Source organism: Cydia fagiglandana, chromosome Z (assembly GCF_963556715.1).
Source record: "Cydia fagiglandana chromosome Z, ilCydFagi1.1, whole genome shotgun sequence".
Lineage (NCBI taxonomy): Eukaryota > Metazoa > Arthropoda > Insecta > Lepidoptera > Tortricidae > Cydia > Cydia fagiglandana.
The window spans coordinates 22089132-22114257 of NC_085959.1; the positions used below are offsets into that span (position 1 = coordinate 22089132).

Below are 25126 nucleotides of genomic sequence, written 5' to 3' on the forward strand. Positions count from 1 at the left end.
TAACTCTTATTATAATCACTATAATCTGTATAGTTCGTTTTTTTTAGCATTAGAAAGAACTTCGCAGAAGTAAGCTTGTCGTTCCAAATCCGGCACTTTTAGCGGTAATAATTTGAAGTAAATTATATGTATTGACCGTGCTACATTAGATAATTCAATAATTATTAACAATAAAAGAGCCCGATAAAAACTGTACGCTTACTTCTGTGGAGTTCTTTCTAATGCTAAAAAAAACGAACTATAAATCTAAAAAATCAAACGAAGAGGCATAGTTATGATTTAACATCAAATTGCATAAAAAAATATATAATGTTATTACCCTGGAAGGAAAATAGGGTCTACGTTTTTATGGAGAAGCGCTGCTTTGACGTTTTAATATCAATTTGATTATTAGGTAAGTAACCGTTCAATTACGGCTGCCATTTTACATTACCATACAATTTAGATATATGTAAATCAACACAATTATAATATTTTTAACCTATAACAAGCTTCCTAGCGTTTATGCATTTAACGAATCAAAATAAAAAAATATCAGAACATAACATTAAATTTGTTTCATGTGTAGCCATTCACGAAGAGTATACGGATAGTATCGAATAATAATATGATCGTGTAACTGGATTGCGTCTACGCTCACAATAGCTTCGACTCACTAATATAATAATTAAGTACCTAAGTAACAGCATCCCAACACGTTCATGTATGTAATATGTAAGATAAAAAAGGAAGTGAAAAATGTATCAGAATGACGCATGCGAACAAAAACTCACGTCGTATTTCATACATTTACTTTTCTATTGGCGTTAACAATTCAATATTGTCATCCTGAATACACCTTCAAGATTTCTTACAACATGCTATTTAGTCACAACTTCGTATGGTAATATTATAAAATAACCTAAGAAGTGCCCTTGGTCGACGAAAATTATGTACAGAATTGATATGGAACTGATGTCAAAAATGATATAATATGGTTGCCTATGAAAGCTTGCAACTCCAGGGGGCTGCAACACTACGTTATCGACCCTATAAAAACGTATCTTATTGGCATGTTTCTTTAATTTTCTTTGATGTTGGCAATACATGATGAGTCCAAAAATAGATTTTTTCGTACTGTCTATAATCTAGTTTTATGTATGTAGGTATTGTACGAACAATTCCAATATATTATTTTATAATAACAATAATAACTTAGGTTGTTAATGTCACTTCTACTGCGTGCAGGAGCACTTCCTATATCTTGTTCGCGTCAGCAGATTTGAATCATGTCAATAATCAACAAAATACCAGCGTGCGACAGTAATTATGCTTATCGCTACTGGTGGTAATTTTCAAAGCAATATAATTATGTTGAAGGATACGTTATAAGGAAGATTGGAGTGGCTTGAGCTCGAAAGTCCCGCCGAGGACGAGGTGATCCGAGCCGTACACGTCGTTGGGCAGCTTGCCCAGCGCCTGGCACTCGGCTGCCGTCGGCAGCCGGAGCCTCTCCACCAGCTTCAAGCTGCTACAGCAGCTGCAACGAATATTACATCTAAACGCCTGCGCACACCGGTTGCGTGTGCGTGACGTGCACGTGCGGCGTATATAGTATACAGATCCTTATGCGAGACGGCACACCGCTTGCGTGACGTGTGCGTGTGCGGCTCCAACATGTTAGCGCACGCGCAAGCCGGTGTGCACAGGCCTTAAGGGTTGTATTCCACCTGCCCAACTTCTTTGTCCAATGTCATTACGTCGTACTCTCTCGTTGAGCAAAATGTGCAATACACATTAGATAAATGGAATGCCACCCTAAGAAATATATTACGTCAACACCTACAGCGAGCTTATATTACGAGAGCCATGTACGTTGTACTTGCAAAAGGTAAATACTAAATTGGGATTATTCTATTGGTGTACAATAAAGAATATTTGTATTGAATTGTATTGTATGCTATGTGGGGCTAAGAGTCACCATTGCAACGAGAGAAAAGTAAAAGTTAATTAAAAATAAATGTAGTCCCAGTAGTCTTGGAAGGTGGTAGCGTCCTGGCTATTGTATGCTATGTAGGGCTCAAGATTAATGTGCAAAGACAATTATCAGGGCTTTAAGTCACCATGACAACGAGAGAAACAGTTAATTCATCCTGAACTATTTCCCAGTAGTTTTATTCACCTAAAATAAATGTAGTCCACCGTGACCCAGTAGTCCTGGAAGGTGGTGGCCTTATGGCTATCGTATGCTATGTAGGGCTCAAGATTAATGGGCAAAGACAATTATCAGGGCTTTAAGTCACCATGGCAACGAGAGAAACAGTTAATTCATCCTGAACTATTTCCCAGTAGTTTTATTCACCTAAAATAAATGTTGTGCACTGTGACCCAGTAGTCTTGGAAGGTGGTAGCGTCCTGGCTATTGTATGCTATGTAGGGCTCAAGATTAATGTGCAAAGACAATTATCAGGGCTTTAAGTCACCATGGCAACGAGAGAAACAGTTGATTCATCCTGAACTATTTCCCAGTAGTTTTATTCACCTAAAATAAATGTAGTCCACCGTGACCCAGTAGTCCTGGAAGGTGGTAGCGTCCTGGCTATTGTATGCTATGTAGGGTCCAAGATTAATGGGCAAAGATAATTATCAGGGCTTTAAAGAGTCACCGAGACAAACATTTAATTCACCCTGAATTATTTCCCAGTTGGTATATTCACCTAAAATAAATGTAGTCCACCGTGACCCAGTAGTCCTGGAAGGTGGTGGCCTCGGGGCTGCCGTCGTGCTTGACCTTGTCGTACACGGAGGCCAGGTTGAAGCCGTGGCCGACCGCGCCGCTGTTGAACAGCTCGCCGTACTCCTCGCCGCGGCTGGCTGACGCGTCCTCCAGCTCCGGCAAATTGGCCCGGTATTCAGAATTGTATATCTGCAACAATTACACATTTACAAATGCAACAATATGTATTTATCGTGTACTAGCTTCTGCCCGCCACTTAGTCTGCGTGGGATGATGATGATTATTGTTTTTTTTTGCATAAAACTAAATATGATTACCAACAATCATGGTATAATAATATACTCCGCCTGGTACTCTCTTCTCGTCTTTTCTAGGTCACCTGACTGACACAAGCCTACGTCATCATGCGACAGCGCTATATGATAATATGCGATAGCGCTATATATAGCGGCCATGTTATTGTGACATAGGCTTGTGTCACTCTGGGGAGAGAAGACCATGTTTTATTAGACTATGCCAACAATATATGTATTATGTCAAAAATACAATATGCTTATCTTAATAATTATCATATGTCCGTTCTGGGGCCCCAAACAGGCTCCATACCAAATCTCATCTTAATCGGTAGTTATTTTCGTATTTATAATATTAGTACAGAATGAACAATCCTTTGCCATATTTTCTTGGAAACGTTCGTAATTGCCATGCTACACACTTCAACCAAACTTCAGTATTGGTCCCAGTTCCCTCCTCTAAATTGCAAGACAAAATGCCCTTTTTCAGCACATATTTTACCTTCATTATCAACGCAAAATGTGACGAATAACACTCGTAAATCAATTTACCTTTGTCATGCAGAAATCAGTAGGCAATCCTTTGGACCGGTTCAAGTAAACGGAGAGATGTTGGCAGTTATCTGTCACTCCAATTTTCTTCCAATCCGAGCTGTCCCGGAACGGACTAGCGCTGTAACAGGCCACGATACGTTTTATAATTAACCTTTTCGACACCGTGTCAAACACAAAAGCAGTCACTCGGACGCCACGTTACCGAGGTGTCAAAACTGAAATTGAACTTTATGCATATCCACGTACAAGTAGTGTAATGTTGCTCTGTGGTCTGTGACCGATTCATCGGTCTTTGGCGTTGAACCTACGGTGCGAATATATCGGTCATTTAGCGTCCAATAGGTTAAAGGCAGCCAATATCGTACTTGCCGTCTAATCCACAATAGGCTCTTCTTTTTATAGAGTATCTTTTTAGATGTAGAAAAAGACAAATTGTTACAGGGGCTTGCTCAGTTTATGTATAGGTAAGATTTTTTATAAAGTATTATAAACTGTTATAAACTGTTATAAAAACTATATTTTTCGGTATTACCTTACTTGTCCCTTGTCGAGCAGCCTGACGACAGCACTATCCGGCGTCGAGTTAAAGTCTCCGGTCAAGATCACGGGTATATGACCCGATCTAAAACCAATCATTTTGGGATCGAATTGAAAGTTATTAAGAGAAATGAAAAAACATCAATATTACGTTATGCGCGCTCCAAAAGCGAAGCGCTTACATAGCCAATAATCGTGCCCAAGCATGCGAGGTGTGGGCGTCCTGTCCTGAGAGTTTATGGATTAAAATGCTTTACTGCACGATGTTCAATCAAAGTAGACATGTGCTGACGTAGTTTAGCGAAAAGGATCCATTCTCAACAATTTGTCATATAAGTAAATAAATATATTTAGTATCGTTTTCGCTCTTTATTTAATATTTATATAATATATACGAACTTCACATTATCTGCATTATTCTTCGGATAATTTCGTTATCGTACAAATATATTAAGTAATTGATAAACAAATCCAACCGACTCACTCTCTCCCATTGTCGAAATACGCAAATCTGTCAATCTCAGCCAGCAACACCTGCATCTGAGCCAGCCGGACGTCGGTGCGCTTGGGGTTGTAGAGCAGGTGAGTGGTGACCACCACTATGGGGGTGTCGGGGCAGTGCCGCGGAACCAGCTTCACCATCATGCCTATGTTGTCTCGGTTGAGGATCGGGAGCTCCGGTTGGTAGAACTCCACCTAAAGGCAGTAATGAATACCTGCTTGACTTGCTGAATATACAATTAAAACAATGGTGAAAATTGGTACCTATCGAAGAACGTGTACCACATGAAATAACAGGGCAAGACATTTTTAAAGCTTATTAGTTTAAATAGTAAATAGCAGCATTTATTAGGCATATAATAATATGATTATTTTTCACTTTGGCCGGCCGGCCAAGGCAAGTCAGAGGCAGAGAATCCCGTCCTACCTACCCTCCTTCGGGTGACAGAACTCCCCAGGAACGCTCGGGTACGCGGGGTATATGAGGTCGATACTCCTTAACAACTCGCCACATGTTATAATATGTATTAGCAAATACTATTCCCTGCACTATAGGTTAAAATTTCAGTGGCAAAAATATGATTTTTCATTTGTATGGCTGGACCTTAGGAGGCTATACTATATTGGCCCTCGCTGCGCTCGCAATAAATTGTCTCGTATTAAAATGGATCGTTTTATGCCCTTGTTGTACAGTCTACTATTTTAAACTACCCAATTTGGATAAAATTGTACATTAAGTGACAATTATGCACAAGTTTGTTGCAGACTAATACTAATAGTTACCTAAATATATGTACTAAAATTTGTAGCATAAAGCATGTATGTATTACATCAGTACTGATACTTTACAAAAATAATAGAACACACGCCTTGTGAATAAGAATACCTATACATACGCAAAAAAAAAGAATGAACATTCGCGACTGCAGCATTGCACAAGATATAGTATAGAGTTAATTAATGCACGTTCAAGTTTTCAGTTTGTACAGTTGTGAAATCAAATTAAATCCGGATTAAATTAACATGAAGTATTTTGCTTAAATATTGCTAGAAACACATGTTGTGGTCATATTATAATATGGTCGCTGAATGTTCCGAATTTCATTACATTGATTCAAAATCTAACCAAAAGATTATTCATATGTAGTGATAATAAAAAGGGGTCATCAAAGAAGACGCATAGCATGCAGTTCCTGTTTTTATTATTATTATTTAGTCAGACAAATTAAGAATCGTAAATAAATTAAAAGGATTGTAGCGGTATATCACACTAGTAAAATATAATTCGCTCGCTTAGCGTAATTAGATATACACGGTGTAACATGAGGAAACCGAATAATTTTAACCACGCATTTCTGAGGTCAAAAGAAGGAAAAAATGTATTTGTACATAAAAAATAAATATTATTGGTAAACTTGTCAATTAAAATTGATTTTTACATTTTTTTTCGTAATACCTACTTCTTGCACAGTGTTACTTGTCACTTTTTGACATCTATCAATAAGGATATTTAGACTACGTCCCATATCGTTGCTTATCATGAACAGTGGTACAACTAAAAATGAAATGCTATTGCATTTAATATTCTATCTTTTACTGGTAAGATTTAAAGTCGAATGGCATTTCATTTTGTTTTGTGTCACTATTCATGATAAGCGTCGATATATCGTTGCTTATCATGAACAGTGGTACAACTAAAAATGAAATGCTATTGCATTTAATATTCTATCTTTTACTGGTAAGATTGAAAGTCGAATGGCATTTCATTTTGTTTTGTGTCACTATTCATGATAAGCGTCGATATAGCAGCAACATCACCAAAGAGTAAAGTAAGTATAATAACATCACCATCAAAAACGCCTTTTACACTATGTAACAATAAAAACTTGTTTTTTTTTTAATTAATATTATCTCTGAAACTAGGCGAATTTCGAAAGAGTTTATAGGACATTTTTGTCTCTAAATATGATCAGGAATACGCTGTTAAAATTATTCGGTTTACTCATGTTACACCGTGTAGTTATTGTACAGAAAAGTATACAATGTAGTAATTGTGCAGAATATCGAAATTGTTAATCATTTTAGAATGTAATCAATGTGCCATAACATTAATACAACGCCGTCTGAGACCACGTGAAGTACTCGTAAAATTAAGGATAAATTAATACCTATTACTAACCTACGTATCTTTTATATAAATGATGGCGTCTCTCTCTTTTACCATAAAGACTGAATGGGGCCATATAGGAACTGTGCAAGCGCGTCGAGTTTGGGTCGTTGGAATCAGGATCAGAATTTTCTAATTGTATTAAGAAACGTATTTGCGTACCAAAACTTACGGACTTAACCTAAAACCTTAGTAGACATATTTTCATAGAGAAATATAGTAAGAATAGAGTGCTCACTCCATACATCAGTTTGGTACCAAAAATACTATTATTTTCGCAATCGACATCTAGCATCGAGTAGCGGAATTATCCTTTTACGCTAGATATCGACTACGAAAATAATAGTCGTTTTGGTACCAAAACTGATGTATGGAGCGAGCACTCTATCTATGTATTTTTATCTCTATAATAAAGCTGAGTACATTTTGTAATCGAGGCAGAAAACATAGAAGACATTCGCCAGTGACTACATGTAAAGAGTTCGGGACAAGACTCTGAATAATGCACTAAACTAAACTCGTTTCGTTTCGTTTTCTGCAAACAATTGAAGGGATGTTTACAAAAACAACATAACTGACTACACTGGTTGACACCTGAAACGATTAACAATGTTCTTAAAAAAGTGTCAACCGCTCTAAGCAGTTATGTAACGTTGTTTTTGTAAACATCCCTTCAATTTTATTGTCAACTTGGCTAGGCCCCAATTGAACTGATGACAAATTTTGAAATCCCTTTTAATATTGTCAGTACACTTGTATTGGTTCCGAAAAACACAATATTTCAGCTATATCTACTCATAAGTTTTAACATATAAATAATACATATAATTGCTGTTTTTATGTACTTTTAAGTGTATTTTTATTATTTATCGATCAGCACTAGACGCAATACTATTCAAAATAATCAATTCAAACCCCACATCCCCACAACCACGCCTACGATTCGTACGAAGGGCGTTGGTCTCGGCGAATTTACCTTGAGGGCTGGAGCCGGTCATAGTAGATCTGGCCGCGTAGCCAAGATGCCGATCGCTTACGCTCCGTAGCGATCGAAACGCAACTGTCACTTTCGCACTAATATGGAAGAGTGATAGAGAGACATAATGCTTTTCGTTGTCGAAGCGATAGCGATTGTAACCTTGGCTAGGCCGGCTGATGAAAGAGGCCACCACCACGTGCCACGTGCACGCGCCACGTGCGTCAATACATTTTGCTGCTTCGCATTTTACGCAAATAGGTAATGTCGAAATAGTCGAACTAACTCACCTCAGTAACCTAAGAAAGTATACCTACTATAAGAGTACTCGTAGTGAATAACTGTGAATGGAAAACTCTGCTACTGGCGAAACTTAAAAAATAAATAAAATTTGGAAGCAATGAAGAACCTTTTACACTGGTTCAGCAATTAAATTTATTTATTATATATATATATCTCAAAAACCGTAAGAGTTTAAATACTAGTTTCTGAGAAATTAACTTTATTTAACCTGAAGATCCCCCTTTAAAATTAACGGAAAATAAAAATAAGCACTGTGTATTTGTATGTAGGTATAATAATAACAAATAAATACTTGCTTTATATCGTGTAATAATGTTTTGGACGTCCATAATAAATGTTTAATGGCGAAATGATATTGTTTGAACCTCCAAACTCTTTGGTGAGGATGTAGAGATTACGGTCAATGAGGTTCTCAATGCTGGGGCCCATATATCGAACGATATTACACTAATATTATTAGTCCACGAACTGTCATATTCTATGGGTTGCCATGACAACACACTAATAATATTAGACTAATATGGTTCGAGAAATATGCCCCTGCTCTAAGAAATATCGACGCTTATCATGAACAGCGACACAAAACGAAATGAAATGCCATTCGACTTTCAATCTTACCAGTAAAAGATAGAATATTAAATGCAATAGCATTTCATTTTTAGTTGTACCACTGTTCATGATAAGCAACGATATGTCATGGATTGATGACGTCACGGGTTGGCTCGCTTCTGATTGGTGTTTCAGTCAAAATGGCCGATTGGAGAATTTTGTACTTTTATTTTATCGAAGATATTAATAATCCTAATGTTTATACTGAGACTAGGCCATTTTTAGAATCATAATAACATTTTTTCTTTGAAACCGTTACTTCCATGATTCTATGTTACTGTCATCAGGCCAATTGACAAGACACTAGCTCGCTTTCGCAAGTTGCGCGGCAAAACATGTTTTGAAAAATTGGTAGAGAAAGGGAACCCTTATTTAAAACATTAATATAATCAGATATGTATATATAAGATTATGATACATCAAAAATTAAGTACTTACACTGACAGTATCTTGCATTTCAAAAAGCGAGTGTTTGAAATAAATGGCGCATCCATCGTGCCGGTGTCCCGTTTTTCTTTTAAATATTCCAGAGTAACCAATTTTCTCAAATTTAGAGTAAAAACTGTTTAGATGAGACGCTTGTACTTCTTGTAGACATAAAATCTGAAATATAAACACATTCATCAACATGTGACTGTCTGATGACAGTCTTCTTTTTGTTTTACCTAATTGGGAACATTGGGAGACCAAAAGGGACGAACATATTTATTTCAGTAAAATTAGTCATATCCTCGTAAGCATATGAAATTTTTGAATTTTTATTTGTACCTTATTCAATAAGTAAATAAGAACGAATTTCGTTTGTTTTAAAAAGCAATGAAACAAAAGAAATGCTACTTTATTTGGTTCATGAAAGGTAATTAGATTGCACGAATGTGTACATTGTAATGTACATTTAGTGTCAGGAGGATATAGAAATATAACCATGTCAAACAACCTGGGTTCTTTCAAACCCTATAGGAATTAAAAGACGGGGTTCAACCTGATATGAGATTAGCAAGCCTCAACCCCTACATGGACGATGTTTCAGGCTAGTAACAATAAAAGTGATGTTCAGGCTTACGTCGGGCGCCAACTTCAATATTTCGTCATATAGTCGCGCCGCTCGGACCTTCCACTTCAAGTTCCGAGGCGTGCACTCTGTGTACAAGTACGGATGACATTCTAACAGATACTGCGCTAATACGTTGTACGACAGCACGCGAAACCTCAATGGGTTACCTGCAACACATATATTATTTATACTTACGTAGTACAATAGCATACGTCGCAAAAATATTAATAATCCAGTACAATATCTACTTTACTGTCAAAGTATTTAGTTATTTGTAATGGGTACTTTCCTCTACTTAAAATAAATTATATCACACCATGCACGAAATAAAGCACCAGATAATTATTAGGAAAACATAGATAGCAGTTATTTTTAAATACTATTTCTATTTAATAAATTGGATTGAAATATAAAAAATAGTTGAGTTGACCGTGACGTCATTACACTCGTTTTCATAAAAATTCCACATTAGAAAATCGTTTTGACAGTTCTAAAAAAGAAGCTGATTTGACTAATATGAAAGTAGCCAATTACAGTTTCTCTTAGTTATGCTTATCTTGAATAATTGTGATGACAAATAACATTAGGTAATCTGGAATTTGCAAAAAGCTCATTTACCACTGCTGTATTTAGTAGTTTTGCCAATTGACTCCCAGACCCGAAAATCTGGCGGTATATTTGAAGAATTCAGAGTTTGACTAGCACAACTTGTAGACCCCCTACTGTAGCTCTCCTGCCAGGCTTCAGTGGCACTGTCGTCATCGCTAGAACTATTAAAACATACAAATTAGAAGAGATACATTACATGGGCTCATGAAAACAATATTGCTTTGGAAATGTCAGAGCTAGAGTAATTTAAAGCTTTTTCACATTAAATTTTTTTTTGTTAATAATAATATATTAATAATGTATAAAATTCATGAAAGTTTTGTAACTTTGTACTTCTTCATTATTATTAGGTTTATGAAATACACAATTATCATTAGCAGGGCCATCTTAAATTATCCTGGGGCCCTATGGCACATAAGAATTTGGGGCCCTTTTGGAAAGTAAAGAAAGCTAATTAAACTAACATTTTTCTACTATGATCTTCTATTTATTATGGGTAATCAAATACACTGTTACTGTCTGTCCTTCGGGGCCCCCTGAGGATGGGGCCCTGGGCATGGGCCTCGTGTGCCCTTATGGTAAAAATGGTACTGATTATTACTAATATTAATATCAAATTACTCACATTTCAATAAACTGTCCTCCATAGCTAACATGGTTTGGAGTGGGCTGCCAAGGTTCACTCATTTGTTTTATCTTATTTAAATCATCGGATTTTAATGTAAGTCTCTTCAAACGAAACCTTGGTTTTGCATTTGCATATGATTGCACTTGATGGCCGGGGATGTATATTTGTCCAAAATTCGATATTTGAACTCTGTCCACAGTGCATGACTTTCTCTTACAACTTAAATGTGAGTATTTTCTGATATGTGTCCTGCTATTAAAATAATTTGATGTGAGCAATAAATATCTGCAAAACCTATCAGTCAACTTCTGCATATCGTTATAAATATATAGTAATATAAAATATACAACATAATTATTATGCAATAGACAGATCAGAGTAGATTAGCTACCAGAGCCGTTAACATGCATATATATACATATCCACTTAGAACAGAGTGGTTAGAAGAATTTCAAGAAGGGGCATGGAATTTGCTCTGAGTCTTATATTTGTTGACCTGGAAAAGAAATACATTAATTTAATCCTGAAATATTAGCTAGATATTCCCAAAATTTACCCATTAAAATAAATATTTATTTATTAGAAATAAATATTTATATGGCAAAATAGTCATTGTAAATAATTATTATAAGCAAATAACTGATAAATTGTGAATGTTATGAAAATTTCATTGACGGACATCCTTAGAATTTGCCATATAAATTAAAAATAAAAATATTTAAGTTGTGTGATATAGGTAATTAACAGGCAAAATGGTATATTTATATAAAAAGCAGTTCATATCCTTCAAGCAGCCCTTTAATACTACTATTGACAAATCCCAATGAGTTTGATGAAGAGGTATGGATAGTTACAATTGACGTGTTTAGACATTGTTTAGGATTACTTGGCCTTGAATCTATATACAGAACTTTAACATTTTTATGTATGATTGTGTGTAAGAGTGTGATGGAGCAAAAACCATAATGATGTAAGTATATTTCAACACAATGTAAAGTTAGTAAAATAACAACACTGTTCATATATAGCCCCTAAAGCGCAAACGATATTGTTAGCTTAGTGCCTAATTGGTCATAGATCTTAGGAGATAATGTACATGTTCAGTGAGACAGCATGAGACGCTAATTATACTAATCTGCGAATCATTACTATCATATTATATTGCGGAATAAGAATTATATCAACCTAATATATCGAGAAAAATTGTTCAGTTAAAGAACTACAAAACATTCGCATCATACATGTAACCTTAGAATGAAAACAAGATAAGATGAAATGTATCCCACATCAAATAATAACTTACATGCATACGAAACAAGATTATATTTAAAGCCAAAGAGCAAAAACCATGATGACGAATAATATTTTCCAAGTCTACGTACTAGAACAACACTAACACATTTTTGTTGACCCGCCGACCTCTTGAAAGCAAAATGCAAACTGTCAGCTGAGCTGAATTGAATGAATGAACTGAACTGTCATCTCATCTCATATGCATAGTGCTAACAGACGTTCGTACCGACCGGACCAAGACCTTTTTAGGGTTCCGTAGCCAAATGGCAAAAAACGGAACCCTTATAGATTCGTCATGTCTGTCCGCAGTGGCGGATTTGCCCTAAGGCACAGTAGCAGTAGGGCCTAGGGCGGCAAGATATTTAGGGGCGGCAAATTGTGACAAAAAAATCGCTGATGGTAACAAGAAATAACTCAAAATGTAGTCAGTATTATGGGTGCTTTGAAAGGGGCGGCTACAGGGCTTGGGGCCTAGGGCGGCAAAGACTGCAAATCCGCCACTGTCTGTCCGTCTGTCTATCTGTCCGTGTATGTCATAGCCACTTTTTTTCCGAAACTATAAGAACTATACTATAGAAACTTGGTAAGTAGATGTATTCTGTGAACCGCATTAAGATTTTCACACAAAAAGTAAGTTTAGCCCCCTCCAGACTATGTGCGTGAATCGCAGGCGTGGAGGGGGCTTTACATTTATATAATTTTCAGATAAATCCAATATGGTATACCATATCCGGAAGACTGCGGGTCACTTTTGGATGAGATCCTATGCCTCGAAGAGAGGCCTATGCTCAGCAGTGGGCGATAAAAGGCTGATTTGATGATGACTCGGAGTAATTAACAATGGAGCCGCCATTAACAGGCGTTCCCCTCTGTCAAAAATAGGCGGCCAATGGTCAACCACATGTCAACCATAAGTATGGACTGACGTTTATCTGACATGACGTACCTATACATTTGATGTGCCCCTCCCCCGCAAAAAACGGCAGACTATTTTGTACCGAAAATTTTAGATATGGCGTCTCCGTTGGTTATATCCTCTCAGGATGATGATGATACCATACCAAATTTCATCTAAATCGGTTCCGCGATTCGGTAATTGATTTCCCATGAGTGCTTTCCACACCCCTATAAATTTTTGGGATAGAAAAAAACTATCCTAGGACCTTTTCCAGTGTTCAAACTATCTTTGAAAATATGGTGGCTACATTACATTAATAGGATATGGATGTTTGTTTGAACGTCTGTGGAGCCCTAAGGTGGAGCCTATATTTTATCCGTAAAATTTGACTCATCCAATTCGGAACATACGGTGATTTTGATTATAAACGTCAAACGAATCGGAGAAGTCCAGCTGGCGCTCGATTTATTGTGTTGTATTTATTTTGGTGTTTCAATTGGAGTCCTTAAATTTTTGTTCTAATGTAGGTATTATTCTCAACTAAAATTAAAGATTAATGTTCGTGCTAGATATTATATTGAGCATATTATTTGACATGTGAGGCAAAATGTATATTTTGCATTGTTGTTAAACTTTGCGGCAGGCTGAGTTACGTTTGATAATGGTAAATCCTGATTCATTTGAGTTAAAATTTTGAGATTGAAGTACACAGAATATCCTGAATATATTTTCTTATTTTAGTAATACGATAAAGGTACTCTTATGTTTTTATTTCAATTTTGTAAGAATGTCAAATTAGGTACAAAATACATTTTAAATGCCCAATCATAGATATACGTTTTTCATAAGTCACAGACTATACTTATTGGCAATATTGTATCATATTTTGATCTTCATTATATCTTTATGTTATTGAGTTTTATTGCAAAATAATTTTCTTATTTGATTTAACAGTCACTGTGATCCTGAAATGTTGCCGCCATAACATGCAAAATGTTTAAAATCGAGTCATATGTGACACCAATCTTGTTGAGCTATGTTGACAAATATGTACGAGACTTCAAGCCAGCTGATGCACAAGTAAGTATAATAATGTACCTATATTTTTACTTAAATATTATGGGACATACATATTTGATACCAGTATATCCAGTTTTACAAATCAGAAGAAAATAACAATATATATGAAAGACAGTTGAAGCAGCATTTATTAGAAAAAGCAATTAAAACATATTTTATAAAATAACAAAATTTATGAAAGAGTAGAAATTATAACCATAGGGCTTCACCCAAAGTAAACCTTTTAATTATCGTAAATAGTTATAAATAAATTACTATCAACACCACCCCTTTGCTTTGCCCGGGTTACACGGCACCTTAACAAATTGTATAATCTGTTAATACAGCTAAACCTTCCTCAAAAATGACTCCATTGATAGGTGAAAACCGAATGAAAATCCGTTAAGAAGTTTTTGAGTTTTTCACAAACATATGGATAAACAGACAGACGGACTTGGTGGGGGACTTTGTTTTATAGATGTAGTGATAATTATTGTAGTATTTGTTATAAGTTTAAATCACTCACTCATAGAGTCAGTATTGCCACAGAATAAATAATAGTACTAGGTACAGAAGACTCACTCTCTAACAAAACGCGTCTGTCACGATCAGCACAGATATGGCCGCTAGGTGGCGACAGCGCCACGCGCGGCTTATGGCAAACCCCAAAATTGGGGTCGAACGGATGCACTCTTAAGTACCTGTAGCAAAGCGACAAAATCGCGGAGTGAGCCACCCCTGGTATTGCCTTAAAACAATATAATATATAAGTACTTAATAGATATTGTAGTTGTATATTTCTGGTTGACAGGTATCCCTGTGGGGTGGTGGTGTGGCCCTACACAACTTGGTGCTCAAAGCAGATGTTCTGCAAAATGAGGTTGCATTGCCATTCACACTGGTGTCAGGACGGATTCATGAACTACTTATACAAGTTCCCTGGACTAAGATAATGTCGGAGCCTATTGTGGTTACAATAGATACTATAGGTAAATTATTTTCGTTTGAGTAATGTATTTTTATTTATTGTATTTAAATTTTTAGCTGGCTTTTGATAATTGTTTTGTACTACTTGCACATTTGGGCTATGTATTTATGTGTGGTTTATAAGAAAACTTAGGTTAGTCATAATAGTCATGCATGCATAATGCATATAATACAGGGTGTAATCGTTAAGTGTGGCCAGGCCATAATTCCGTACATATAACAGATATCAGAAAACTTCCAGCTGATATCGAAAGTGCGTTACCTAATGAGTAAAATAACATTAATAACTTTTTTTAAATAAAAGCAGAAATATCCCAAATATTAACTTCAAACCCTTCCATACTTGGCCTAGGGCGGCCAAGACAATATCATTGTTGTATTATTGTTTGTTATTATCGAAATTACCTTTCTATTATAGGAATGTTTAGTTTTGAAAATGAAGACAAGTCTTTAACCAGTCCATATTAGTTGACCATAATAACTTCTTACCTACCGCCTCAGTTTAACAATAGACCTATAATTTGTACAGTCAATGCGTAACATTGTCTTAATTCCTATCGTGTCGATTTTATGACATTTTCGTTTTTAGAATGTGTTCTAAGTCTTCATCCGCCGGCAGCGTCAGAAGAAACACTTCCTACAGAGTCCCCCAGGTAAAATAAAACTATAACATAATGGTTAGTATAATAAATGTATGTTGATTGAAGTTGGTAAATTACGAGTATGGTACGAGTAAAGCATTATGTGGGATTGCCAAGTCATTATACATATTAAATATTAAGTTAAATATTATATTGATATGGTTTTAACTCCCCCTGGCACTGACTAAAATAACTGACTTTTTTTTCACATTACATATCAAAACTTTTTTGTAGTAGAAGAATAGCGCGGCGAGACTTGCATCTTTATACATGTAATGTTTTTGATGAATGAATGGATGGATGGATGGATGAATAGACAATAGTATATTGACTACTGATGTTATATTGCCTAGCTAGACGTAAGGGTGTATTGTCCCTTTATCCGTATCAATATTTTAGATATAAGATCACAATAGGTAATCACTACAGGAGTAACAAATAACTGCATTCCCGTTGCCAGAGAGGTTTTGGGAAAAAAATTGGCTGTTTCATTTTGGGTGGTCCATTTTCTATGGGAGGGTAAATTTTCGCGATTGCAGGGTTGGTCCCATAGTAAAAGTTGCTCAGTATAATCCCAAAACTTCCCTGGCAATGGGAATGCAGTTATTTTTTAGCCACCTTGTATGCCGTACACTCAGCGTACACTCTACGAACAGAATGAGCAAAATAAGTTTTCACCACACCAGCTCGAAAAGGCTTACTTTGCACTTCGAAAACTGAGAGCAAAGTTGCATTTTATTCACATGTGAGACAATGTAATCAAATACAAATTTTGAGTTAGTTTCTTATGTTTGCTGGTAGAATTGACTTTTAAATGATGATTTTGGATGACAAATATTTAATACCATTCATTTGGATTTCATTTGGTTTGATTTTGTTTGTTATTTTACATTTAAAATTTGCTTCGGGTTGGTGTGGTGAAAAATGTTGTGTTTCACTCGGGGGCAAATTTTGTTTAACCCTCGTGCTTTGAAACCCTCGCAACGATCAAGATTCCATTTTTCGAACTACTCGCTACGCTCGTGGTTCAATTTTGGAATCTTTCGCTTGCTCGGATATCAATATTAGCACAACAACTTTGCCCCCGAGTGAAACAAATAACTATTGCCAGGTCGACGGTGGTGGAAGCCCCGCCGGGCTACATGCAGGCGCTGGTGCGGCGCATCGTGAGCAACATCTCGCTGCGCGTGCACCACCTCATCGTCAAGTACGTGCAGGACGACATCGTGCTGTCGCTCAACGTGAAGCACCTGTGCGTCGAGAGCGCCGGCGCCGACTGGGCGCCTGCTTTTGCTGGTACCTATCTACAAACTCAGCTAAAACTTCTTTTGTACAAAACTTTACTAAGGCCGATACTCACCTACGGTTCTGAATGTTGGGTGCTGAGCAAAAAAGACGAGAATTTCTTGTTGGTATTTGAGCGTAAAAATACTAAGACGCATTTTCGGAGCTGTGATGGAGGATGAGATATGGCGAACGCGTTATAACCACGAGCTATACCAAATGTACAATGAGCCTAACGTCATTAAGACCATAAAGATCGGACGCCTGCGATGGGCAGGCCACGTGATACGAATGGACGAGGCCAGAGTACCCAAGCGCCTTCTAGAAGGCCGACCGGAGGGCCGCAGAGGTAAAGGCAGGCCCAAGCTCAGATGGTTGGATGGCGTATACCAGGACATCAGGATCTTGGGAGTGAAAAGTTGGAGAAGGAAGGCCACCAACAGATTGGACTGGAGAGACTTGCTTGACCAGGCTAAGGCCCACCGCGGCTGTAATGCCTCAGATGATGATCTACAAATTCAAGTCGCACCAAGTTACCCCTGCACACCAACATTGTGATGTGACTAAGTGTGAAAGTGTCACCATAAATGTCCAATTTGTATGAAAATTTAAAGTTTAATACAGCGCATCTTCCGATCGTTCGCGGAGTTATTGTTCCTGAGAATTTTATGAGTGATGAGTGCATGAGTCTTGGTTTCACAATGTAATAAATAGTCAAGACATAGAATATCAACACACCAAAAAATCAGCACCCTAGCATTCTCAGAATAATTAAAAAAGTTGAGTTCATAAGCGAGTAAGCAACACTATGATGAAAATAATAAATCCTCTCGTAGTAGTCGTACGAGTACTTATTCCACCAAAAACCAAACCTACCTATTCGCTATGTGCACGACTGGTGCTGCCCTCATATTGGCGGAATTTCTACGTTAAATCTTATGGAGTAAAATTAGTTCAAGCGGCTGTCGCTAGTACTAATGTCGGACATTCCATAAGATTACTTATGTTTGTGACGATCAGCGCCACCGACTTCGCACGTTCCCAATTTGAGGCACATAAAGTGATGAAAGGGTGCCAAGTATAGTACAATAACAGACAAACTATTTTGTAGTTTTAATGCTTTATAGTACTACCTTTGCTGTTCCTAGTTTGTCTAAACGCTAGAAGGCCTGCTAAAAAGCTACTGTGCTTTTTTACAATTTAATTGTATTTCAGACATCGATCAGAGTCAGCCAGTGGTGAGGCGGTTAATGCGGCTGGACGACTTAACGCTCTGCTTGGACCGGGCGGATTCCGACGGCAAAATACGGTTCTACCAAGAACCTTTGCTATACCGCTGCCAGCTGGACTTCAGGTATACTCATGAACCTAATATTAGGCAAAATAACGACGTGATATAAATACCACGTAGATCAATAGTACTATAAATTTATAGTACCTACGACAACCAGAGGGTTCCGTACAACTCGAAATAAAATATCTAAAAGACATGGACTGGACTTGCTTAAGTTCTTTATTTAATTATATTTTTATTTATTATACGGAACGACTTAAGGGAGTAAAAATGCTTACCCCGTAAATTTCAATATATGGTCAGTACCATGCGATATAATATTTCGAGCAAGCAGTGGCGGATTTGCAGTCTTTGTCGCCCTAGACCCCAGGCGCTGTAGCCTTTCTCAACACCCATCAAATTGACTAAATCTTGAGTTATTTCTTGTTATCATATTTGTCATCAATTTTTGTCACAATTTGCCGCCCCTAATATCTTGCCGCCCTAGGCCCGGGCCTACTTGGCTTTAGGGTAAATCCGCCACTGCGAGCAAGCAAAGGCAATAATAAATACGGTATTCTTGTCCAGAATTCTCACCCGACTCGTCTCCGCCAACACCCGACGAGCGTCCTGCCTCACCGTCCAGTTGCGCTCGTCCAAGCTGGCGTGGGGGGTGACCAGCGAACAACTCACGCTGCTGCTGCGGCTGCTGCGAGAGCGTCAGAACCATGTTAACATCTCTCCGCCGCCGCCCAAACAGAATGCGATGAATTCAGTCGCCCCACAGGGTATGTAATCGTTTTACATGTTGTAGCTGGATTTTCAACTTGGCCGTTTGAGGTTTAATTAACGTTTGTCCGCGTTGAATGACATTGGCTGACCATAATCTTCTGGCGTTATCCCGGCATTTTGCCACGGCTCATGGGAGCCTGGGGTCCGCTTGACAACTAATCCCATGATTTGACGTAGGCACAAGTTTTTACGAAAGCGACTGCCATCTGTATTACAGTGTGTGTGTGGTATTGGCTGACCATAATATAAACAATATAATAAATAATCTAGTAAACGAGGAATAGTAGTTTCCCCTATATAAATGTAAAACGCTTTGTTTCAATCTCCATTGTACATAGGTAAAATGTGGTTGTTTTATTTCCTAACACAGGAACTTAAACTAATTTGCAGAACATTGATTTTCCGGAGCGTTATTTAAATCAATATCTGAATGATATATACCTACCCCCTCATTCATAAACGTTTACTAAAGTTGACAAGCCGATAATAATCGTTTGTCCCTTTCCATCATGCCAATACGTCGGAAAGGGACAAACGATTGTTATCGGCTTGTCAACTTTTGCAAACGTTTATGAATAAGGGGGCTAATATGTATGTACAGTCGTCATCAGGTATATCGTAGCGGCCAAAGCGCTCACAAATATCTGAACACGCCTCTATTGACAAGACGTTAAAGTGCGTGTTCAGATATTTTTGAGCACCTTGGCCGCTCCGATATATCTGATGGCGACTGTAAAGCGTGATTAGAATAATGAATTCAATTCGTATCCGTGTAGGCAGTTTAACGTCGAACGTGGCGGAGCCGGTCCGGTCCGGGAGCTGGTCGGAGTGGGCGTGGTCGTGGCTGCCCACGTGGATGGACAAGGAGGGCGGCGTGGAGGAGGCCACGATGCCTCCGACGCCCATCCCGGTCCTGTTCAGCGCCTACCTAGACCACGTGTCTCTAGTGTTTAAGGCAAGTCCATCTAATCGTATTTAAACTGTCGTGTGTACTAATATCACCCCCAATCGGTTATCTCATCACGTGCCTAATGCGCTGCGCGGTGAGCGCCAGTACGCGGTGCGCGGCCACCGTATCCGCTACTCGTGCACTGTTAGTGCTTTAAAATAGAGATCTAGGCTCTTCGAACCTGCGCGAGTGAGTTAACCCGTAAATTAAGGTTGTTATGTAATAGTGTCGGAAATTCAAGTAAAATACTCGTAGGAAGATATTCATCTTATTATTGTTTATAAACTTACGCTTATTGGGTATGGGCTGCTATTGTCCTTAATGATGTTCCTTTAAAAATATCTATTTTGCTTTAAACTGGAACAATCACACTACGTTTGCACCGACTTGGCTGTCACAATACATAATACATATGGGTATATCGATCGTATTTCTACGAAAGAAAACTTAGCGTTGACGGAGTCTAATCGCGTTGAGAATGTTTATGGAAATTAGGATTACTGTTCTCTTAAGGTAATGGAGGCGGAGGGCAGCGCGCGCAAACGAGCCCGCGGCGTGATAGAGCTTAGCGCGTATCATGCGGCTGCGCGCGCGGCGCTGTGCGCGCCGACCACTCTTCGCGTGCGCGTGGGCGTGCGCCAGCTGCGCCTACTGTCGCGCGGCAAGTGCATCTGCGGACACCAGAATCTTAACACGGTTAGTTCATTTTACTTGCTCTACATCGCGAATATTACAGCACTACGCGCATATATAGAGATCTCACGCCGGCATACCGCAGCGGCGTGCGGATCAAGATCCAACGTGAAAACCGCCAAAGAGTTGTATCCCGAGGGCTATAAAAACGCCTCAAGAGATATCGTGTAAGGCTGACCCTATCGACCACGATACATCTGTAAAATAAGAAATAGTGGAGCCTCTTTTCATAGCTGAGTCAGATGGCTTTTGTTAATAACTATGTTTAGTACAATGCATTTAAGTAGTTTATATTTCTTTCCTCAGATTAATGACGAGCCTACAATATATTTGGAGAAGAGAAATTCTGAAGACGACAAAGTGCCTTGGGGTTGGCCTGACAATTTTGAGACCTTGGAGTGTAAGGTTGAGACTGCGGAAGCGGCGGAGGAGGTTTACAGTGAAACATCCGACCCAACAGAAGTGAGTACCTTGTCCAGGGTTGTGAAACTTGTGAATTAGATATCGAATGAAAAAAAGACTGGTTTGGTAATATGTCCAAAATATTTTAATACTACCCAGCTATGCGGAATATTGCTTTAAAAACAGCTCAGCCTTATTATAAAGGGAAATTAATTTATATAGTATATGTAGTATAGTAGTAGTATAAAATATATAGTAGTGTTTCTACTTGATAAAAAACATTTTTTTTTATAATATAATTCGTTCAAATACTTCTAATAGCTCAGCCTTAATTTGTAATTTCAGTTTTGTAGCCGACAATAGATAGATTATGATATTCGTATTGTATGCATATATAGTTGTATTCTTATTATTATATATATTTCACTGGAGACTGGAAACTACAGAGCAGATTTTAATAAATGAAGTGTCAGTCGATATGTTTATTTTATATGACTTAAGACAAAATCCTGTAGAGTTACAACTTTATAATGACTTAATGATACAAAGTACAAAAGAATGACATGTTATTTTCGACCAGTCGGCTGAACTGAAATTGAGCAGCATAGAAGAGGACGACGCGACCGACGAGCTATGGCGAGCGCTGTCGCCCGTGATCCTGCTGCGCTACTCGCACACACGCTCGCCGCCCGACGACACCAACCCGTACGAGAGCCCGCCCGTAGACTTCCAGTACAGGTAGGTTACATAGGATGCCCCGTCTCAGTCACACCGAGTAGGATGGAAGAGGACGACCGACGAGCTGTGGCGAGCGCTGTCGCCCGTGATCCTGCTGCGCTACTCGCACACACGCTCTCCGCCCGACGACACCAACCCGTACGAGATCCCGCCAGTAGACTTCCAGTACAGGTAGGTTACATAGGATGCCCCGTCTCAGTCACACCGAGTAGGATGGAAGAGGACGACCGACGAGCTATGGCGAGCGCTGTCGCCCGTGATCCTGCTGCGCTACTCGCACACACGCTCACCGCCCGACGACACCAACCCGTACGAGAACCCGCCAGTAGACTTTCAGTACAGGTAGGTTACATAGGATGCCCCGTCTCCGTCACACCGAGTAGGATGGAAGAGGAGGACCGACGAGCTGTGGCGGGCGCTGTCGCCCGTGATCCTGCTGCGCTACTCGCACACACGCTCACCGCCCGACGACACCAACCCGTACGAGAGCCCGCCAGTAGACTTCCAATACAGGTAGGTTACATAGGATGCCCCGTCTCCGTCACACCGAGTAGGATAGAAGAGGACGACCGACGAGCTGTGGCGAGCGCTGTCGCTCGTGATTCTGCTGCGGTACTCGCTCACGTGCTCTCCACCCAACGACACCAACCCGTACGAGGTCCCGTCCGTAGACTTCCAGTACAGGTAGGTTACATAGGATGCCCCATGCCCCGTCTCCGTCACACCCAGTAGGATGGAAGAGGACGACCGACGAGCTGTGGCGGGCGCTGTCGCTCGTGATTCTGCTGCGGTATTCGCTCACGCGCTCTCCACCCAACGACACCAACCCGTACGAGAGCCCGCCCGTAGACTTCCTGTACAGGTAGGTTACATAGGATGCCCCGTCTCCGTCACACCGAGTAGGATAGAAGAGGACGACCGACGAGCTGTGGCGAGCGCTGTCGCTCGTGATTCTGCTGCGGTACTCGCTCACGTGCTCTCCACCCAACGACACCAACCCGTACGAGGTCCCGTCCGTAGACTTCCAGTACAGGTAGGTTACATAGGATGCCCCATGCCCCGTCTCCGTCACACCCAGTAGGATGGAAGAGGACGACCGACGAGCTGTGGCGGGCGCTGTCGCTCGTGATTCTGCTGCGGTATTCGCTCACGCGCTCTCCACCCAACGACACCAACCCGTACGAGAGCCCCCCCCCCGTAGACCTCCAGTACAGGTAGGTTACAGAGGATGCTCCGTCTCCGTCACACTGAGTAGGATGGAAGAGGACGACCGACGAGCTGTGGCGGGCGCTGTCGCCCGTGATCCTGCTGCTTAAGATTACACGTTGGTATAGTCACAGTCAAAATATTTTCATGGTAGTAAATTTTTTCAATGAATAGAACTCAGAATCATTATCTTATGTAAGTTCAAATTTACCGTAAGTATGTATAAGTTTCTTTAAGGCCAATCTTTCAAATATCGGTTGTGCCGCTAAATGAACAATTTATACAATGCAATATATATAACAACAAACAACAATATGGCGGTTTTGTAGGTTTGATTCACTTTCAGCTATTCATTCTGGTTTCAGCGACTGGCAAGAGGAGAACAAATTGAAAATAATTCTGGAGCCAATGGACATTTATCTCGGAATGGGTCTTCTTCATCGGATATCAGCTATTCAACAGATTTTTAAAGATCTTCCGTCGATACCAGTTCCAGGTAAAACAGTAATATATTACAACAAAAATTAACTAGCTTAAATGTCCTTTGATTCTCATATCAATAAAATCCAAACGACTCATTTTGTCTCTGTCACACCATTGAATTTATCATACATTAATACACTCAGTGCCAGTGACCAGCTAGTCGGGTTCTCTGTTAGTAAGCGTTTTTTTCTACAAACGGGAAAAAACGTGATATCGTCTCGTAGCGCGTAGTTGGTTCCCCTCTGGGTTGGAAGGTCAGATGGCAATCGCTTTCGTAAAAACTAGTGCCTACGTCAAATCATGGGATTAGTTGTCAAGCGGACCCCAGGCTCCCATGAGCCGTGGTAAAATGCCGGGATAACGCCAGGAAGAAGAAGAAGGAGGAGCGCGTAGTTGGCCATGGGAGTAGATGCGACTATATCAATTGTCATACAATGTAATTCCGCTGTGTTGTCCTCACAGATGTACCCATGAGAACACTTACAGTAGAAGAGTGTGAGGCGTTAGACGCCAATATACCTCAGCGTCGGACCTTCTTAGTGATGCGGGGGTTGCGCCTACGGGTCCTTCCTTGGGATCACTCTCCGTCGGAAAAACAGACCTCACCATCGCTGGTGTTAGATGTTGAATCGCCAGAAGTGAAGCTGATTGTGTCGGGACCACTTTATCCACATAGGTAATATATAGTTTTTGTTAGTGACGGTAATATGTGTCATAAAACCTGCAAAGTTATGGTCTTATGGTTACTAAAAAAGGCTGTTAACGAATGGAACGTCGCCGATCAATTCAATAGAGGCGCAGCAGTGTGTCTTAAAATAAGCTTATTTAACAATTTAATATTTTTTTCACCTCAGCAGCTCGAACAAGAGTACTTTGCTTCTTAAAAACAGTGAGCAAAATGAGTGAGCAAAATCGCATTTTGCTCACCGAGTGAGACAAAATGTCATTCATGTGACCTTTATAGTCAAATATCATTTCAACATGCGGGATCTAATACAAGTTCGATATACTTGGATTCTATTATCTCTGTATTGTATTATCTAGGTATGTTCTCACTGCTTTGGGTGAAAAATTTTGTGTACTACACGAGATCAAAGTTATTTACATCTCGTGCGCTTTTGAATCCCTTACTACGCTCAAGATTCTAAATTAGATTCACTCGCTACGCTCGTGAATCTATTATGAGTCTTTCGCTTGCACGGGACTCAAAATAAGCACTCGAAGAAATATCAAACTTTGATCTCTTGTTGTACAAATAACTATTTTTAGTATTATATCTATTGTACGCCTGGGAAATTAGTAAACATGTTTTATACTGAATATTTGAAGAACAGAATCTCGTTATTATATTTGATCATAAACGCACACATAATGAAATACAATTACCGTTGTTACTCATCACCTTTAACGTAACATAACTATAGTTCGTTTTTTTAGCATTAGAAAGAAGTTGCAAGAAGGTAAGCGATCTTGACACGTC

At 39.1% G+C, this 25126-nt stretch overlaps 2 protein-coding genes across 12 annotated transcripts in view; one reads left to right on the plus strand and one right to left on the minus strand.

Annotated features, from left to right (window-relative positions):
* Positions 1 to 1345: 1345 nt before the first annotated feature.
* On the minus strand, positions 1346 to 12395 carry LOC134679055 (protein angel homolog 2). Of its 11 annotated transcripts, XM_063537890.1 has the most exons (11): positions 12252 to 12381; positions 11340 to 11444; positions 10946 to 11200; positions 10330 to 10481; positions 9721 to 9878; positions 9096 to 9260; positions 4586 to 4797; positions 4097 to 4186; positions 3562 to 3682; positions 2697 to 2905; positions 1346 to 1519 (listed from the first exon to the last, which is right to left on the minus strand). In XM_063537890.1, the coding sequence occupies exons 3-11, from the start codon at positions 11005 to 11007 to the stop codon at positions 1366 to 1368; spliced, it is 1323 nt and encodes a 440-aa protein (XP_063393960.1). In that variant the 5' UTR covers positions 11008 to 11200; positions 11340 to 11444; positions 12252 to 12381; the 3' UTR covers positions 1346 to 1365. The 11 variants fall into 11 exon arrangements, with proteins under 11 accessions (XP_063393960.1, XP_063393959.1, XP_063393964.1 ...); XM_063537889.1 differs by lacking the exon at positions 11340 to 11444 and having other exon boundaries at positions 10946 to 11197; positions 12331 to 12395; XM_063537894.1 differs by lacking the exon at positions 11340 to 11444 and having other exon boundaries at positions 10946 to 11197; positions 12346 to 12388.
* Positions 12396 to 13561: 1166 nt separating this feature from the next.
* LOC134679386 (intermembrane lipid transfer protein VPS13B) overlaps positions 13562 to 25126 on the plus strand; it is a 65883-nt gene continuing 54318 nt past the window's right edge. Inside the window, exons 1-16 of the mRNA XM_063538284.1 lie at positions 13562 to 13662; positions 14094 to 14219; positions 15010 to 15187; positions 15775 to 15838; positions 16938 to 17122; positions 18326 to 18464; positions 18972 to 19171; positions 19952 to 20130; positions 20638 to 20820; positions 21124 to 21279; positions 21800 to 21957; positions 22009 to 22111; positions 22157 to 22299; positions 22354 to 22470; positions 23529 to 23659; positions 24109 to 24322. Of these exons, the coding sequence (XP_063394354.1) occupies positions 14133 to 14219; positions 15010 to 15187; positions 15775 to 15838; positions 16938 to 17122; positions 18326 to 18464; positions 18972 to 19171; positions 19952 to 20130; positions 20638 to 20820; positions 21124 to 21279; positions 21800 to 21957; positions 22009 to 22111; positions 22157 to 22299; positions 22354 to 22470; positions 23529 to 23659; positions 24109 to 24322 (2237 nt within the window). The 5' untranslated portion in view covers positions 13562 to 13662; positions 14094 to 14132. The remainder of the gene's footprint in view (positions 13663 to 14093; positions 14220 to 15009; positions 15188 to 15774; positions 15839 to 16937; positions 17123 to 18325; positions 18465 to 18971; positions 19172 to 19951; positions 20131 to 20637; positions 20821 to 21123; positions 21280 to 21799; positions 21958 to 22008; positions 22112 to 22156; positions 22300 to 22353; positions 22471 to 23528; positions 23660 to 24108; positions 24323 to 25126) is intronic.